The sequence below is a fragment of the Gymnodraco acuticeps genome, unplaced genomic scaffold (genome assembly GCF_902827175.1).
Source record: "Gymnodraco acuticeps unplaced genomic scaffold, fGymAcu1.1, whole genome shotgun sequence".
NCBI lineage: Eukaryota > Metazoa > Chordata > Actinopteri > Perciformes > Bathydraconidae > Gymnodraco > Gymnodraco acuticeps.
The window spans coordinates 1,959,070-1,978,207 of record NW_022990398.1 but is presented as its reverse complement, the minus strand read 5'-3'; the positions used below and the strand labels follow the sequence as shown (position 1 = coordinate 1,978,207).

At 39.4% G+C, this 19,138-nt stretch overlaps 1 protein-coding gene across 2 annotated transcripts; it reads left to right on the top strand.

The window, feature by feature from the left end:
• The first annotated feature begins 6,717 nt into the window (after positions 1 to 6,717).
• tsku (tsukushi small leucine rich proteoglycan homolog (Xenopus laevis)) lies at positions 6,718 to 16,246 on the top strand. Of its 2 annotated transcripts, none has more exons than XM_034224713.1 (3): positions 6,718 to 6,966; positions 12,630 to 12,941; positions 13,537 to 16,246. In XM_034224713.1, the coding sequence occupies exons 2-3, from the start codon at positions 12,636 to 12,638 to the stop codon at positions 14,275 to 14,277; spliced, it is 1,047 nt and encodes a 348-aa protein (XP_034080604.1). In that variant the 5' UTR covers positions 6,718 to 6,966; positions 12,630 to 12,635; the 3' UTR covers positions 14,278 to 16,246. The 2 variants fall into 2 exon arrangements, with proteins under 2 accessions (XP_034080604.1, XP_034080605.1); XM_034224714.1 differs by lacking the exon at positions 6,718 to 6,966 and adding an exon at positions 7,561 to 11,438.
• Positions 16,247 to 19,138: the final 2,892 nt, after the last annotated feature.

The window sequence follows — 19,138 nt, the reverse complement described above, 5'->3', positions numbered from 1 at the left end:
TAGGATTACATTTCACAAAAGTGGTGTTAGTATATTAAATATAAGGTATTTATTGTCATTAGTGTCAAATGTGTACAAAATCAATCAACATACTGTAAGTATTCAAAAAGCAGTCTGTCTTTCAGATTACTTAAAGCTTTGTCGCCCGCATCTCACACTCTCCCTCACTCTCAAATGCAATTCCGTTTCTAGTGACACATAGCAACGCATTTATATGCCTTCACTCCTTTTTATCTTTGTTCGTTTTTGTATTACTTAAGTAAACTGCCATATCACATTTCCCTTTTTATTGTTTTTTGTGTGTGTATGAATTGTATGTGGTTCTGTGTATGGTGAGTTTATTTGCCAGTGCCAAAGACACATCATGTATCAATTTAATGGACAAGAAAGTATCCTGAATCTGAACCCAGTAATGTTACATGCATATTGGCTGAGGAAGTAAACAAAAACCATCCCTTTCAACTTGCATTCAGGTAGAAATAACAAAAGCTTTTAAAAACCACAAGGGTAATACTTCAGTCAACATCTGACATCAGCTGTGTGTGTGTGTGTGTGTGTGTGTGTGTGTGTGTGTGTGTGTGTGTGTGTGTGTGTGTGTGTGTGTGTGTGTGTGTGTGTGTGTGTGTGTGTGTGTGTGTGTGTGTGTGTGTGTGTGTGTGTGTGTGTGTGTGTGTGTGTGTGTGTGTGTGTGTGTGTGTGTGTGTGTGTGTGTGTGTGTGTGTGTGTGTGTGTGTGTGTGTGTGTGTGTGTGTGTGTGTGTGTGTGTGTGTGTGTTACAAAGAGTGTGTCCCATCCGACCGGTCGATCTCCTTCACCCATCTGTTTGTCTATGTCATTCTCCGTGTGTGTGTGTGTGTGTGTGTGTGTGTGTGTGTGTGTGTGTGTGCGTGTTACAAAGAGTGTGTCCCATCCGACCGGTCGATCTCCTTCACCCATCTGTTTGTCTGTCATTCTCCCTGTGTGTGTGTGTGTGTGTGTGTGTGTGTGTGTGTGTGTGTGTGTGTGTGTGTGTGTGTGTGTGTGTGTGTGTGTGTGTGTGTGTGTGTGTGTGTGTGTGTGTGTGTGTGTGTGTGTGTGTGTGTGTGTGTGTGTGTGTGTGTGTGTGTGTGTGTGTGTGTGTGTGTGAATAACATAACCTTTAAAAGTGATTCCTGACTACTAAGGACAATGGGCCAGTAAACAAAGGTTATAGACATGATTCAGAAATATAACATGAATGTGTAACATGATACTCGAGAGAGATTTCACCTCTGTTGACCCATATTCCACGTAAGCTGATGATCTCCTTAAACATAACACCTTGACATCGCTGTCCTGCTTCAGGAATAGAGAATGATGACTCAGCACTACACTATCTGATGCTGCTCTGTGCTTTGTTAGAACATGTGAAATGAAACAACTCTCCACAAGCAAATCAAAAAGAATAATTAGGAGGGGAGGTATATTTAAAAATAACTAAATCGTATAAGTATCCACCTAACTAAGATATAAAACTCTCTCGTCACACAGTATGGAACGGTAAGGGACATTTAAATGTAGTGTGGGCTGAAAGAGGATGATGTAATATGATATCCTGTGTCTTGTGTCCTTGGGCAAGACACTTCACCTGAACTTGCTCCTGTGGGTATTGTCCACAGTGACAATTGCATGTATAAAAAATATGTGTAATGTGTATTTGTAAAAGCGCTTTGAGCATCTGGAAAAGCGCTTTAATAAATGTAAGGAATTATTATTATTATTATTATTATTATTATTATTATTATTATTATCCTCTGAATCTTAAAAAAGGATAAATGAGGAATTCAAAACGCATGTGAGACGTAGATAAAGACTTTTGGGAACAATATATTTTGAAGTCACTCACACTGCATATTCATATTTAAACAAAGGTCCTTTAACACACCATATCAATGAAGACTGTGAAGGTTCTTCCAGCAATTATGATGTATATGGGATTGTTCATTTTAACTCAACTTACAAAAGCTTGAGTGGCTTTGACTCTTAATGACAAGTCACTTTAATAACTAGATATTCAACATGATTCATGCGGTATCAGATTTAAAATCAGGTCTTTAACCCTTGTGTACAAGCAATATAAACAGCATATGGTTACTATTTGCTCTTTTACATTTCTTAGATCACATTAATGAATTAAAGTGCTACTTGTTTTGTTGCCCACTGACCGGCTGGTCCTGTGACTCGTTTTTTTTTTGTAACTAGCTGATGCTCAATCTCATCCTCTTCTTCAAAGTCACTGTCAGACTCAGAATTCTCAGAAATGTGATCCTCACATTCTGAAACCTCTTCCTCTACATCATCATCAAATGGTTCTCTCTCTTCCAGAATCATTTGCAAGGCCCTCTGAGCAGAGAATATGTTGGCCATCTTGATCAGTTGTGATAAGGACCCAAACTGGCGAAGCTTTCTTTATTGTGTTCCGCCCCAAATTTGAAACTTGGATAGAGTGTGAAAAAAATAAAGATTGGCTCCTGCAAGACATAATACACACACACACACACACACACACACACACACACACACACACACAGGCCCAGACAGGTGCACAGGACCTACAATTTCCACACTTTTGCTAGCCCCAGTGGACACGAACACCCTATATGTAATGTAAATGTGTAGGGGGGGTGTACAGTGGGCGGTCATTGAAAATGTGTTCTGATATATGTTCTTCACAGAAAATGAGCCAAGGCCATTGAGTGTGAGTTTGAAAAAATAATTGATCATACAATGTTTCTTTAGATAAATAATGAAAACGGGTCCCACAGACCCGGACACCACACAATGAACCTATATTTTCTGAAGATTCAACTGAAATCACAATCAGGCAAGTGCACAGATAGACCTCAAATGGGGCTTGAGCACATGCCCTTTTGCTCTCCTATTAGAGAAGTGCCCTTTTTTGAATGAACTGTTTTTACAAATCCGTATCATTATCTCACATAAAGCAAAGAAAATGATACACCTGTGTCTAATACACCTTATCTAATGTGTTGCTTTTTATAATTGTGTGCTTTAGTATCTTATGAAATGTGAATTACGTTATACTCATTTGTTGGCGCAGTATCTTAGCCGTACAATATCAGAATCTTCCTATTGCCTGTCATTACTGAACCATTGTTCCTGATGCATTTGGTAAGGTGGTAAGAGAAAAAAGGAGGCAAGAGAGGGGCAGCATCTTTGCAGGCAGTACTGATGTATAGATCAGAGTTGGGCTATATCTGTTAGAAGAATGTACTGAAATATAACTCATATTTCTTCACGTATCATTAATAAACTGTCATGTATCAGTGTTTGAACCAACCCTAGTCATAGGTTTATTTAAATATATACATTGTATATCCCTTCAAACTGTCACACAAGTAGTTATATCAGGCATATATTTATTTAAAAGTAACAACAAATGGCTGATTGCCTTTTTATGAATTTGGGCTCATGGCATGCCCCTCTAACATCCTCTGCACGTGCCTGATAACAACAACAGTGAAGGTCCTGATTTAATATTAAATGTTTTATTAAAGGCTCACTGTAGCACTGCTGCCATCTAGCGGAACATAATATATTATCCACTGGGAAAGAAAAACGTATTTACAGTGTGTATATCTAATCTTTAAATGTAACTCCATGGATGCTGAAAACAGAATGCGTTCAACCCATATTCAATTGGGATATTTTCAACAACACACTATTTAATAAAGAGTAACACATCAGTCAAAAAGAGCTGGTATGTTCTGTGAAGGAGGTATATTTTTTATAATTACCTTATGCCGCAAACATCATATGGACATTTCTATGTACATATAACGTTTACGTGTGCTGGGAATGACTGGCTAAATGTAAACAACCTAGAATAAAAACTGCGAGCTCATTTCTTGAGTAATTAAAAGACAGTTAGAGGCTAATGTGTCGCACTATACTTTGTGATAATATATGTTCACTTGGGTCATGTTTGCCTCATCATATATCAGTTTTCTCTTTCACATGCTTCTTTCAAAGGTTTTTCATGCTCTGTTCTGCAATCTCTCTGCCTGTGCCCCTATCTTATCTTTACAGGCTTGAAGAATTCCAGACACTCATGCAATAGTATGTATGTGTGTGTGTGTGTGTGTGTGTGTGTGTGTGTGTATATATCCGTGTGTGTGTGTATCTCTGTGTGTGTGTATGTCTGTGTGTGTATCTGTGTGTGTGTGTGTGTGTGTGTGTGTGTGTATCTGTGCGTGTGTATGTGTGTGTGTGTGTGTGTGTGTGTGTGTGTGTGTGTGTGTGTGTGTGTGTGTGTGTGTGTGTGTGAATACAAGTTGCTACACGTCTAACAACAAATGACATGTCAAAATAGGTTCCTCTTTCTATCACAGCTCAGTGTGTGACATGCCTTTTTGTAGGGAACAACATTATCATGGTCTGTATTCTTTTATATCAAATGTTTTTTTAACGCTTTTTCCAAGACCAATGCATGTGCCGCTGAGAGTGCAAATATTAGTGAATTTGTGTGTATTGAGCCTACAATGGGTGTGTGCAATGATGCTGTCATGCTCTCACGAGGAAAGCAAAATGAGGGTTCAAATTAAGAGCGGAGGCCCCTTCGTGCTGTGTGAGCAGCAACAGATGTTCACCATAACTCATCACTTGACCTCTGTATTTCTGGCCCTTCTAGAGATTATCTCTTGTAACAGGAAGTAGCCAAATGTCTCCACAGATTAGTTTTGGCATGTGACAATAACATAATGTGTTCCTATAGATTGGCTCTCCTTTGTAGAAAACTAGAATAGTGTTTGAAATTATCTAATTTCTTATTGAAAACTAATTACAAACAATGTTATCCTCATAACACATCATAATAAGGAAAATATAAGCACTATAATCAATTACTTTACATAAATATGAAGGGTCTGTCTTAACAAAGATTTCCACCATAGTACAAGTTCCCTCGTGTAAAATAACCTTTCAGAGGGTAGCAACAGGAAAAGTCTGCGTTTCCGTTCACATAATCAGTTTAATCAAAATGTGTGTTGAGGCCAATAGAAACAAACCGCCACCTTGTTGTATTTTGCAATACTGAATGTCAGATTTCCTTCTCAGTGGGTTTGTTTGCAATGTCTCTCCACTAGAGGGCGGATGGAGAAGCAGCGTCAGAAATACAGTCCAACACCGGAAGTTGGACGTGTTGGCCTTCAAAGTAAAAGCATAACATTGGTTAAGGACGGAGCTCAATATCTAAATTACTTTACTGCCTTGAGAAAATATTGTTTGTTTCAGTGCATATTCTTTAAAGTTACGTGTGTGTGACAAATTGAAAAAATAACCAAAAAATACTATTTACTACTCAACATAGCCTACAATAGACTATGCAGATTTGTTCTTGGTTGTCCTTTTCGTACACATCACTGCACAATGTATAACCAACTTAAATGGCCTTCTTTAAATGTAAGAAGACACACGCATTGACTTCAGCTGATATTTAAATGCATTTATCTTAACTATCCCCCTTATTTAAAGCAGTATTTCGTACCCTACTCACCAAATCATCAAGTTAGACATTCTGTTCAGATTTATTTCTCTGTCCCCTCTGCAAAGAAATTGATTCGCAGAAGAGCGTTCATGTTCAAAGCCCCAACTGACTGGAATACTTTACCTGCTGCTATTAGATCTCTTGCATCATTGGGTATGTTTAAACATGCATTATCATCTCACTTTCAACTGGTCTGTACTTGTTATTAATTAAACTGATATTGATGAAACTGATTTGCTTGACTGTCTCAAATTGTAATGATTGTATGCATTGCTTGAATTGTACTTAACAGACTGTATGTGGTTTGTCTTGTGTGTCATGTTTTGCATTTTGTCTTTTTGTTTATGTATGTCTGTAAGTTGTTGCTATTGTCGGGACCCCCTTGAAAACGAGATGGTGCATCTCAAGGGGTTTATCCCAATCAATAAAAATGTCTATATACATTGCTATATATATTCTTTAAAGTTACGTGTGTGTGACAAATTGAAAAAATAACCAAAAAATACTATTTGATTATTGATTAATGTGCTCATCACTTCACTGTTGCAGTTTGGTTTATTTGCTCTACTTTATATACTGGGTAGCTTAACTTATAATAAAATATGATAATATACTGTATGTGTCAATGTATATGTTGTATTCAACTAAATCTGCTAAATAACTTGTAACTTAATAAGTAAATACATTTAGTGGAGTAAAAAGTAGAAAGTAGCATAATGTGAAAATTATAGAATAAAGTACAAGTAGGCTACATACTCAATAACTAAAAAGTATTAGTTATTGAGTAAATAGTTACATTACATCAATGTTTAGTGGTATGACCATCAAAACACAATAGCCTATTGACAAACGTCATTGCGCAAGTTGGTAGCTACAACAGAGCAACTACAAACAGCCTGATGACTAATAATTGTATTCAATGATAAATCACGGTATGAACGAAACTGATGGATATCATCACACCTTTCACAATGTAATGATTATGTAATATTAATGTATTCTTGTTGCCTACATAACAATATTGTCAATATCCTGACCTGACATCAAAAGCACCCTGGCAACGGTAGCCGAGGAAACAATACAAATGTGATTGAATAGAACCAAAGCATTTGTATCAATAGGCTGCATTTGTAGCATTTTATTTTGGAAAGCATCAACAGGAAGTGGTCTTAATTTGGACGCTGGGGTGGCTTGACGATGGTAAAACGAGCCCGAAGCAAGTCAAGACTTTATGGGATGGGAACAGACGAGTGTGTCCCAGTGTTTTCCAGCTCCTGACAGTGTATTGTGACGGGCAGACACAGGAGGGATCCGCAGAGCTCATGCCGAGCAGCGGGCACACTGCAACCGGCGGGACGGGAGCCCTGCGGGGGTCTGGGGAATGGGAGCGGTGAAGTGAAAAAACGGCCGAGAAGCGGACTGTCTGGGGGAAAGACACCAAAGTAAGTCCACGTAACTTTCTCGGTACAGAAAAGTAATGAAAAAGCAAAATGTTTCATATTTTTCACACGTTTCTTTCCCTGTTTGTCAGAAAGTGGTTTTGTTAACTCTTCGCCTATCATCAGTGTTGCGATAGTTTCGGACACAGAGCTGTGGTCAGATCAGGTTTCACGGTTGCCTCTTGGTTTTAAGAAACCGCCCCTGCATGGTGTCCCACAGTTCTGGACTGACCATATCGTTAACCGCAAATTATTCACACGGAGAAAGAAACGTTACGAAGTGTGCAAACTCTTGCGGTCCGATGCCCACAGTGGTGACATGTGGAGCTGTGATTGACAGCCAAGAGGGACGGGGTAGACGTTAAAGTTGTTATAGTATAAGTACTCATAGTGATAGGCTACTTGTTTTGGGTGTTTTATCCAGAAAGGCTTCAGTGGAGTCCTCCGGGGTTTGCCACGTACAGCTGCAAGAAATTTGATCTGCGGAGGTGCCCATGCAGTGAGAGTACACCGAGTACACCGGCCCGCCTCCTGGTTGAGGTCCCAGGGCAGCGGTGCAGCGTGGTAATGCACACAGGGCAGGACACATCGGTCACAGTTAGTCACACTTTTTATGATGTGGTAGTCTGAAAATCAGCTGGAGACAGACTGTTAAACGGCAACAAGAGGAGTTTAACTAGGGTTTCATGGAAAAGGTCCTTCTGATGGACCTATGAGTTAGTGGGGGTAGGCTACTCAGTAAAAGTAGAAAATACTCAATCTTAAAAAACACTCTGTTACCAGTTAAAGTCCTGCATTTAATTAATGTGTATAGTGCTGCTAGATATCTTAACCTATAACCAATGTTTTTTTACAAGATTTATATGTTGTATTAGCCATAAGCTTAGTATTAAACTACGGCTGTCAGATAAATGTAGTGAGTAAAAAATACAACATTGTCTTCTAAAGTAAAGTGAACACACCACTGGACACATTGGTAGAATAATTATGAATGTTACTTGTTTTTAAGTAGCAATACTGCAATGATAAAAGGTAAAGTATTATTCAAATAGGTATTACTAAGTATAAGTAGCAAACAACTTTATTTTCAAAAGTTAAAACACTAGTTTCAGAAAGACCCTATTTTTGTTATTATATTTTGGATTATTGGATTATTAGTAATACTAATGGATTCATGATGAAATAAATTAAGCTACTTTGTAATACACATAGTTTAATTTATAACAAACTTCTCGCAGGTTTTGTATATGTAAGATCTTAATTCACAGAATGTGTAACTAAAGCCAAAGTAGCATGAAATGGTACATAATACATCCCCAGAGGAAAAACACATAGTCCTTAAAAGTTTTGGCCAATTTATACTACTCTATTAAGTTAGAATACTTCAATATAAAATGTCTTATTGGGTCAAATGGTAGGAACAGATACACCAATGTGTTGTCATAACTGGTACAGGCTTGATTCAGTTGGGGAATATATCCAAAATGACCAAAAAGACATAGGCCTTTTTACACATAACAACAAGTCTGGGCACCTTCTTGCCAAGGATCACTCTACTGGGTAGTTATCTTATTTCAGTACATTACACTGTCTCATTGACAAAAGTGGTCATTCGATTCTGGCCATGCTGTTAGCTACACCTTCAGTGAATCTTTTACCACTTTCTGTAATACTGTCTCTTCTAACTGCTTGGATTTACTCTGATACATTTGATCAGTCTCCTTTCTTGTGAACCTATTTATTCACTGTAACTGTAGGCGTCCCATTGATGCACTCAAGTGTTTTAAATCACTTGAGTGCCATCAGTTTCTTAGACTCACGCTTCCCCCTCAGTGTTGTGCATTCATTTGGCTTAACAGGATTAGCACGGCATCCATTTTTTTCATTTGATAGTTTTAGCCTTAAGATTTCATTTAGGGGTCTCAATAACATGAATAATAGACAACAGGAGGATTTTATAAATTGAAGGATCAGTGCTGTTTGAAAATACAGAAATGTGTTTATTAGGAGAATTAAGTTGATATTTTGAAGATTTACACTGCCATAAATGTGCAGTTTATTACTTCTTTGCACACATTTAGATAAAGAAATTCAAGCTGGCAAAACATCTTGTCAAGACATTAGATAAGTATGTATGAGTAAGTAAAAGTGCTGTATTGTAATGGCTTTTGACACACTAAATGATTTTGTCTCTACACTGACAAATTGGCTAAAAGTCTGCTTGCATTTGCCAGGAAATTATCCTTTTGTAAAGAAAACACACCATGCAAAGTAATCACTGCTGCGGGAAAGAAAATAAATAATAGCAAATGGCCGATGATCCTCTGAGAACAGCAGGATGCCAGGTTATGAGGTGCCAAAAGACCTCTGAAAGTGAGAAGGTGTTGGGGCGTGATATCTCACATGCATTTGCCAATTGTCCACTCAGAGGGTTTGCAGCTCGAACTGCCGTTGCCTTTTGGGTAATTGCAGTAGTTAGAATGTGTATGATTTGAAGGCAGCGGCAGCAGCAGTTTGCTGTTAGCTGACATTTATTGGTGAGAGGTCGAGAGGAACAACTGGTGCAGAGAGTTCACAATCCACGCCGAGGCAACAGATGGAGCAAATGATGCAGGAAAGAGAAGGCGGTCCAGACAAATGTGGCCACAAAACCACACGGAGGTGACGAGCGGCTGAAGACCAGTGTGGTAGACGTAAAGAACGTGTAATCGCTCGGTTTTACTGGCAGTTTCCCATGTTTAGTCTGCATATTGCGTCTGTGGTTTACTAACAAGGCTGATCCCTTTGAAGCCTGTAGTTTGCTTGAGGGGAGACAAAACTTGTAATTGCAGAGAAGGCGGGAAGGACCTTTATTATCCTATTTCACAACAGGCTGCAGCTAATGATGTCATACACAAGAAGAGTTGAGCCGTTTAACTGTAAATTTGAAAAACATGTATCGACACATTATGTTGCGATAAACATCGAGAATTCATTAATCACGGTTTGACCTGTGTCCTTTTACGTGTGGTTTATTCTGTGGGCGGACTATTTCGCTTCTGAAGAGCTCAACCAGAAAAAAAAGATTGTGTTCAGTGAGTGAGAGATTTGTGTACTCAGCTCAATTTGACAGTCATAAAACTTGGCTGCTCGTGTTTGGTCAAAACCTGAAGCTGGAGAGACTCACACATACATGGGAATAAAATGGATTCTTGCCTTTTTAAATCATGACTTTTACACGTTAAAAAGTGAACCCCAAAGCAGTCTCAACCAACTTAGTTTATATTCATATTACAAGTTACAGCATTACAAGTTACACCCTTTATGTAGAATACATCAAAAAATGTTTTACTATCAGTGTTACAAGTAGGGTTGCAAAGGGGCGGAAAGTTTCCGGTATATTTCCGGAAAGTTTCCATGGGAAGTTAAGCTGGGGAATTTTGGAAATATTCGATGCAAAATTAAACAAAAAACATGACATTTCAACAGATTTTTAATATTTTTAAAAGTAGAACAGAACAACTTTTAATTATTTAATTGAACAATTATTTGTTTTATTGAAGAACGAAAATAGGAATGTTGAGTTAAATATTACTCATCTGTGCATGTGATGGAGGAGTGGAGGGGGTGTGGTCTCAATAGAATTGAATGGCATCTGTTTGTTTTAGTCAAGATTATGCTAAAATATACTTTCCCCAACTACATTTAAGTTCCCAATGAAGAGCCAACCTTCAATTTTGAAATGTCCCAGTTTATTCCCATAAATTCCCGTTAATTCCCATGGAAAGTTTCCATCTTTGAAAATTCCCGGAATTTTGCAACCCTAGTTATCAGTAGTTAGTCAGGGGTTCAGGGGTCAACACAAAAGAAACACGACACAGAGGTGATCAGCTCAGACTAAAAGACTTTGAGCCACAGTAATCAGCCTGTATATGTTGACCCACTATGCAGCTATGTAACCTCATCCTCTTACATAAGCCAAGATGAATAACCCTAACCCCTGTTAGATATACCTGATAACAGCCTGAGTACAATCTCACCGCATACCCCAAAATGAGACAGAATGAAAAATAAATGTCAGTTCAAGGATAAGAAAGCATTGTTATTTTACTTTTTACATATGAACAAGTAATTCCCTGGGAGGCTGAATTTGATTATGAGAAAATACTTAAGTTGTGAACAAGTGCTCACAGCATTGCATTATGGGACATATGCTGTAAAACTCTGTGTTGTATCTTTAACTCGCTTTGCTGTGTCATGCCTCGGCCACTGACACATGACTGTTCATTTCTACCTGTTACGTAACTCTTAACCTCTGTCCAATTTTCATGCTTATATCAGCGTTGTGTGTGTGTGTGTGTGTGTGTGTGTGTGTGTGTGTGCATGGGTGTGGGTGTGTGTGTACACGTGACGTTGCTTGAGTTGAACTGGGTAAGCTCTATTCAGCTATTATTTACACATAGAGGGACTACAGCAACAGCAACAACTAAAAAACGGTATTTTTCTCTGGTTTTAAATAAAAAATATGTGTTGAATTTTATTAATTCACTTATCGTTATTTGTACACATTTAATTTACTTCTCTTCTTTATGTATTTTAAATAAATCTTACAAATTATTGATGCATATTTTTCAATAGGCTTTGTTACCTTTTTTTCATTTTGAGGCTTTCTGTATGCTTTTTTTTTTCAAATGCAGGGCTTTTATATTTATTTCACTAATCATATATTTGTGCTTTTAACTGCACTATGCATTTTTTATTAATCTTACACATTATTGATCCATATATTTTGAATGTGCAAGCTTTGTTTTCTTTCTTTTTTGGCTTTCCCGTATGATATTATTTCAGATGCAGGGCTATTATATTTTTGGATTATTTTTTAATTTTTTGTATAAATGCTCTGAGGTTTAGAGAATGTGCTCATAAAGTGAGCAAAACAAATGTTTCCTAATTTTAAGATAGAACAGTGATTCTATATCTTAAGGGCTTTGATTTACAACCATGCATACTCATTCCAGTGAGTAAACTTAGAAAGTGCAAATGAACTCCTTGATCAAATAAATTAGGTCACGCCCGTTGGGAAGCCAAGAAGGAGGGGAATCGGGGCTACTCAAGTAGCCGGGATAAAAGCTCAAAGTCTTATCACAAAGATTAACAAATACCTAGGAGATGGCATTTGAGCAGGAACAGCTCTTATTCTGAAACCACCAACAAGGTGTTCTGGGAGAGTTTGGACAAGGCGTACTGATCTAATCTGCTGATTGGGGTTTTTTCTCAGATGGTGATCGCAGCTTGGAAGCAAATTTGAACATGATAAAGACTAGGGCTGCTCAATGAATCAAACTTTTATCAAAATTGTAATATGGTCTAGCACATTTTCCAAATTGTGGAAGCTCAATATTGTTAAAGGCTAAAATTGTGGTGCTTGCAAAGATATCCGAGCCAACTAGTGTTCTACAAAGTAAACAAAACATTTGTCTCATACAGATACTCTTAAGAAGATCACACCATAATCATTTTTAATATATTTTAATGATGATAGGAATAAGGATGCAAAACCAATCAATCCCTCTAAATCGCAATATCAGTCAAAATGAGTTATTTTTTCCAAATCATTCAGCCCCAACAACTACAAAACCTCTCTAACTGACATGTTAAAAAGTTATGTAAATATTTATGTTTTCCAGAGCATAATGGCACTCCTCCTTTGCATTGGCCTGTCGCTACTGGCCTCTGTCCAGTCCAGCAACGTCAAGAACTGCCACCACGGCTGCCACTGTGAGGTGGAAAGCTTCGGCCTGTTCGACAGCTTTAGCCTGACCAGGGTGGACTGTCGGGGGCTGGGACCCGGGACCACCATGCCTATCCCCATCCCACTGGACACCTCCCACCTGGACCTGTCCTCCAACACCATGGGCCCACTCACCGACACCATGTTGTCCGGTCCAGGCTACACCACCCTCGTTAGCTTGGACCTCAGCAGCAACCTTATAACAACGGTCAGTGTTTAAAGGAGCTCTAGTACATCATGAGGTTATGTTTCCTTTGACTTTAACGACACATTTGTATTTATAAAAATTGTCATTTATAATCAATAAAATGTGGGCTTTTTGAGCTACAGTGTGGTATATTTGGACACAGCTTCTAGCAAATGCTAGCAAGTGTTAGCTAACTTTAGATATATAAGATATATATTTATTGTTGTGGTGGTTCACTCTTACCTCTCATTTACAGTGGTTTTTAGCTGCATCAGTTTTCAGGGAAACAGTGTTAAACCTTACTTAATATAACTCCCAAGCACCCAATGGTAGAGAGAGACATAGTAAGCAGCTCAACAGTGAAGGTCTTAGCAGCAATTAAGCCAGATATGGGTAGTGGAGTAAAAAAAGTGTAAAAAGAATGATTACGGATTCATATTTTGGGATTTTTTAATACATTTGTGTGTATTGTGTCCCGCATAGACTTGCCTATCTACACAGCACTGAAAAAAGTTGAACAAGTTATTTCAATGTATCTTCACATCTGAAAAATGTACCTGGCCAATGTTTTACGGTTTCTTTTCTCTTTCTCTCTATCTTGCCTTCACATTTTCAGATAACAGCCAATGTTCTGTCCAAGCTGCGTTACCTGGAGACTCTGGATCTGAGCCACAACAACCTGCAGAGCCTCTCTCTCGGCTGTTTCTCCTGCCTCCCATTGGCTGAAGTTGACCTCAGCCACAACAGCTTCCAAGAGTTTGACATGGACGTGTTCGCCACCAAAGTAAATGGTGAGCCTGTCAGCGTGGATCTGTCTCACAACAGGCTTGTGTCAGTCTCCACGACTTTGCGTGGGAGAGAGCTGCACATTCAAACCTTGAATCTGTCAGCAAACCGGCTGCTGAGCGTACCGGCGCTGGCAGGACTTCCGCTGAGGTACCTCAATCTGGATGGTAACCCCATCACACAGATCAAGGAGGGAGCTTTTGCTCATTTGAAAAATCTAGTTTATTTATCCATCAGTGGCCTCCAGGACCTTCACGAGATCATGCCAAACAGCTTCACGGGCCTCCTAAGCCTGCAAGTACTGGATCTCTCAAACAACCCCAAGCTCAAGACTTTAAGCCCCGCAGTTTTCAGCGGACTGGACTCCCTGCTGGAGCTGAATTTATCTGGCTCTGCTGTGGCGTCCTTGCCAAATAACATGCTGACACACCTGCCCAGCATTAAGAGTATCACATTAGGGCGGAGCATCCAATGCTGGAGGACACAGAAACAGGGACAGTTCCACCGGCAGCTGGGACAGGTCCAACACAACGAGGTGCTCAGCTGTAATGTGGAGGGCGTCGTGTTGTAGGAACAGTGCCTGTGGAAATTGACCAATCCTTAAAGGGGCCAGTATAGTCCATCAGAAGTGCTTGCCAAGTGGTCGAATAGCTTCAGAAACTCCCCTCACACCAACAGCTTTCTGACGTTGGATATAACCATTAACACTTTAGATTTCTAGCATGGTTGGACAACACGTCGTACAACCACCTTCTGAGAGTATAACCACGCCAGTACAATCCTAAAGCGAGAGCCGTGCCTTATCTGCTCTGATATACAAAACACTTTTTTGTTACTTTCACTTAATTACCTCTGTTCCAAGGTGAGCTTTTGGAATATGTCTTAAAGGTTTAAAGTAGCATACACAAACTCTTGACAGAAGTATAAAAAATGCTGTACCTTTCAGAAAAAACTACTTAAAACTGATCTGTTTCTTTCAACCTTTACATTTAGCCTGAACTGGTAGATACTTTTTAATAAATCCAACTTTTTGCGTAATGTTCATACTGTTTGTTATGTACTTCATTTAAAGTGGGACCATATTAAGAGCTTTTTGCACTCAAACCAGTTGTGATGTTTTCTTAAAATGCACATACATGCAGTGTAATACAAAACCTTCTGTGCTTTGCTCATCATATCCACACTGATTTTTCAACTCTTGACCACTAAGATCATTTTATTTGACTTTGAATGTGATGCTTTATTGAAATGTTTAAAGGGATAGTTAGATATTTTGGGAAATGTGCTGATTTGTTTAATAGCCGAGCGCTAGATGAGAAGATTCTGATATTAGTTGGTCCAATATGAAGCAATATAGCCAACAACATGCTAGCTTAGCACAACGCCTGGAAACAGAGGGAAACAGCTAGCCTGGCTCTGTCCAAAGAACTTCTTGAGCTCACTAAATAACTTGTTTGTTAAATCAATACGAAAAACTAAATGTGAAAACAATGGCTGCGGTTGTACGAAGGTACTATTTATTGGACTTGCAGTGACTTCCTGTAGTCTTTTGGAATTCCCCATTGAACTGCAACATGTTTTCTTTATATTTCAGTTCTTAACAGATCAAAGACATTTAATTTAACCTGTTTATTTAATAAATGTTGTAATTTTTAGACGTAACCACATAAGCTGTTCTCCCCTGTTTCCATTCTTAATGCTAAACTTAGCTTCTGGCTGTGGCTTTATACTTAACACACATACATGGAATTGTTGTGAATCTTCAGATCTAACTCTAATCAAGAGAGCTAATGTGCATATTATACATTATTGTATTATATATATGTCCCAAAAATGTCAATCTGTACAATCCAAGTACCATAGTTCTTTATTAAGCTCGGTCTGGGTGGGAAACTTACACTATCTTCTGTAAGTGATGAGGGCAAAGATCTTTTCTTGTTACGACCATTTCATTACTTGAATCTGCCCTCCTGTCCTTTATGTTTGGAAAACTTACCTTCATAAGGACTCTTAAGTTTGGTGGCCTTTAGAAATTAGGCCTGTGCAACCTTTGACTCACTGTTCTGTTTGTCTTACACGTTACACAACGGCAGCGAACAGGCCGTGACCATGTTGACCGGCAGTTTATTTTGACCTGCTGGCAAATCATTCTCCAGTGGAACAAAACGCGTGTTTGCAAACTAATTTGACCAATGAAGTAAATCAACGTTCTCTCAATAAGTAATGGTAAAACACCAAGCTGCACCTTGCTGTTACGTAACTTCACCTTAGCATTCCTGTGGTTTTTCTGTGGACATAAGATGACGAACAGCCTCAAGACTGCATATTAGGGGTTTTGAATGTCAGCAATCTGTGAAAAGCTTGGGGCTTTAGTGTTTTGGTTTTAAAGGACATCCACCTTTTCAGTTGGTTAAATGAAAGTCAGAAGAGCCCAGTCTTGGTGTAGAAGTTTATATTTATATGTATGTAACTATGTTGTATATAACTTTATATATAAATGAATCTTGTGTGTAATAAATTGACTCTTCTCACACTTTAAATGACTGCGGTTTGTTCTGTGTGATGTAATAACCTCAACTATTCTTTGGTGCCTAAGGGAAGGAGCACAAACTCGTCGCAAAACAAGACAACTCACATGTCAGCGTCAACATTTTATTTAATATTTGTGGTGTTATTGTATATGTGTGTGTGTTAGCCAATAGGAGTGAAGCCTTACGGGCACGGTTCATTGTCGGTCTTTTCATCTGTAAACTCCCTCAACAGGCCGCTCGCTCTCTTTTCTTGATCGCCCTCTCACGGGTGAACAGTTCAATGTCCCGCTTCATTGTAGGAATTCTGCCATGTCTCTACCACTTTAGTTTGACCATCTCTGTTACTAAGTTATGGAATACTAAATAAATAAGTAATTGCATACCTTACCGTTACTGCGCTCATAAAGAATGATAAGAATAATGCGTCTTGAACTGGTTTCATTAATTAGTGTCTTTACGTTTCACAGACTATTAGCTTGGCTGGTAGCCTATTTTATTAAAGAGCATATAAAAAGAAAGACTTGTGTTATGTCTTCCTTAATGCAATAGTAATTGGGGGTGCAAGTGGAGTCTCGCAGAGGCAAAACTGTGACGCGCTTGCACTGTAGGTGCGCCGCAGTCTGCGTGATCTGGGAGGGGCGGGCCAGCCCTGCGAGTAAAGCAACGAGTAAAGTAACAAATTACTTTGTAGCCTAGAGAGTAATGAAGTAGTGTAATATATTACTTTTTTTTTTAGTAACGACCCCATCTCTAAACCTGAGTTATTAATCTTGCAGCACTTTCGCAACATGCTGTGGGTTTTGCTTTAGTTAGGCCTACTTGAAACTGTCACGTTACAAAGACACATAAACACACTTGTGGTTGTGAACAGACCACCAAGGAGGTGACTGGGTAGCAGACGAGTAGAGAAAGGAGAGAGAACCGGGTTCCAGTCATGGCGGCTTACAGATCTCCTGTGTGCGTCTGGCAATGAGTGTTTTGTCCTGTGAGACAGAGAAGACATTATGCCCTTCTTTCTGTGACACATCTTTGAAACTCCAAGACGCCCAGAAACAGATACAAATAAGGCTGAGTAAACCATTGCACCATAGTTGTACTCAGTGGCGGCCGGCCCATAGGGGCGCTAGGGGCGCCGCCCCACCTCTTCCCACATACAAAACAAAATATTAAAAAAAATATTAAATAAAAAAAAAATATTTAAAAAAAAAAAAAAAATTTTATATTTTTATTTTTAATGAACAAGGTAAATATCATACAATTGGTATCAGTAAAATGTATAATCTACAATAAAATCTCGTTTAAAATTGTGTTACGATGTCTAAAGTTACTGATAAGTCACATGTTTCCTGCCTGGCCTTGCCCGTGGCATTAGTTTATCATTACCGGGCGCCGTGCAAGGAGCCCCCGAGCCAAACAGCAGCAACCAGCACGTTGCAAAAGTCTAAATAGTAAACTGTGCCGCCGAAACATAATTTCAGCCAATCAGCCCCGTCAAATATTTTGGTCACGAGGGCGCTCACGTTGGTGCCCACGTTGGCGCCCACGTTGCTTACGTGCGTTGACGTGAGTTGTTTTTTAGACTCGTGAGTGACCAAGGTGACGCAGTAGTTGGATGAGAATGGCTTCGTGTGCAGGTGGAGTCGCCGGACCTCGGTCCCCGCCCAATTCCGTTCAAGAGCTAATCTCCAATCCTTTCGAAAGGAGAAGTTTGGGAGATAAACTGTTGCTTAAAGACCTTGGACCGGACCAACCCGATTTGTATATATCGCAGCAAGCTCGTGAAAAAGACAAAACGTATCAAGGAGGCTTCTCACGTAGCTGGTACACCAGAAAGGCATGGCTAGCTGGATGCAAACAGGTAAATGCTGTCTTTTGTTTCCCATGCTTGCTCTTCAAACAGCCGGGGACAGATACGATCTGTTCATAAACTAGACAAAAGTTACAACAAGTACAAACCACAGACTGTCTGTGTCATGGAGAATACAGTCGCTGGTTTATTTATGTCTGTATAGGCCGTTGTTGTGAGTGTGGACGGTCGGAGCATATATAACGTTAGCTTAGCCAAGCTCCATTTAGAAACCACGCATTTTAAAAGGGTTTTTCGCCTGCCGTCTGTCTGCAGACTTGGCAAAGCATTAATTCATGATTTTTACTAACCGGTATCAGTATGTTGTTAATTCGGTATCATTTTGAAATGTGTATTACAATTAAATCACGGTAAAATATGTTCATCTTGTTGTAGTTGTAGCCCCCTTGCCAGCGATTCTCTCTCTAGTTTAGCATACTCAGCCCGACTCAGCCTGGTTGTTCCTGGCCCTAGAACCACGATTTTATGGGGCCATAAAAACTGTGAATTAGGACCCGCTAGCCGGTACTAGGCCAAGTGGAAACGCAACCAAAAACGGGCCCCGCACGGCTCGGCACTGTCTGTGTCATGGCGAATACAGTCGCTGGTTTATTTATGTCTGTAGGCCGTTGTTATGAATGTGGAGTGAGCATATACAACGTTAGCTTAGCCTGGTCGACCCAATCTCCATTCGGAAAACAAGCATTCTAAAAGGTTTTTCGCCTGCCGTCTGTCTGCAGACTTGTCAAAGCATTAATTCATGGTTTTTACTAACTGGTATCAGTATGTTGTTACGTCGGCATCATTTAGAAACGTGTATTACAATTTAATCACGGTAAAATATGTTCATGTTGTTGTAGTTGTAGCTCCCGAGCGCGTCTTGTTTGAATGATGCGAGTAAACACAGCTGGCAGCCGCGGTGAAACTCGAGCGACTAGAGCGATGCGATAGGAGCGTTTAGAGCGAAGCGAATATTCGCATCGCGTCAGGTCTGAACGCAGCATTAAAGCGAGCTCCGCGCTGCACTGGAAACGCGCCATTACATCACCAGAAGT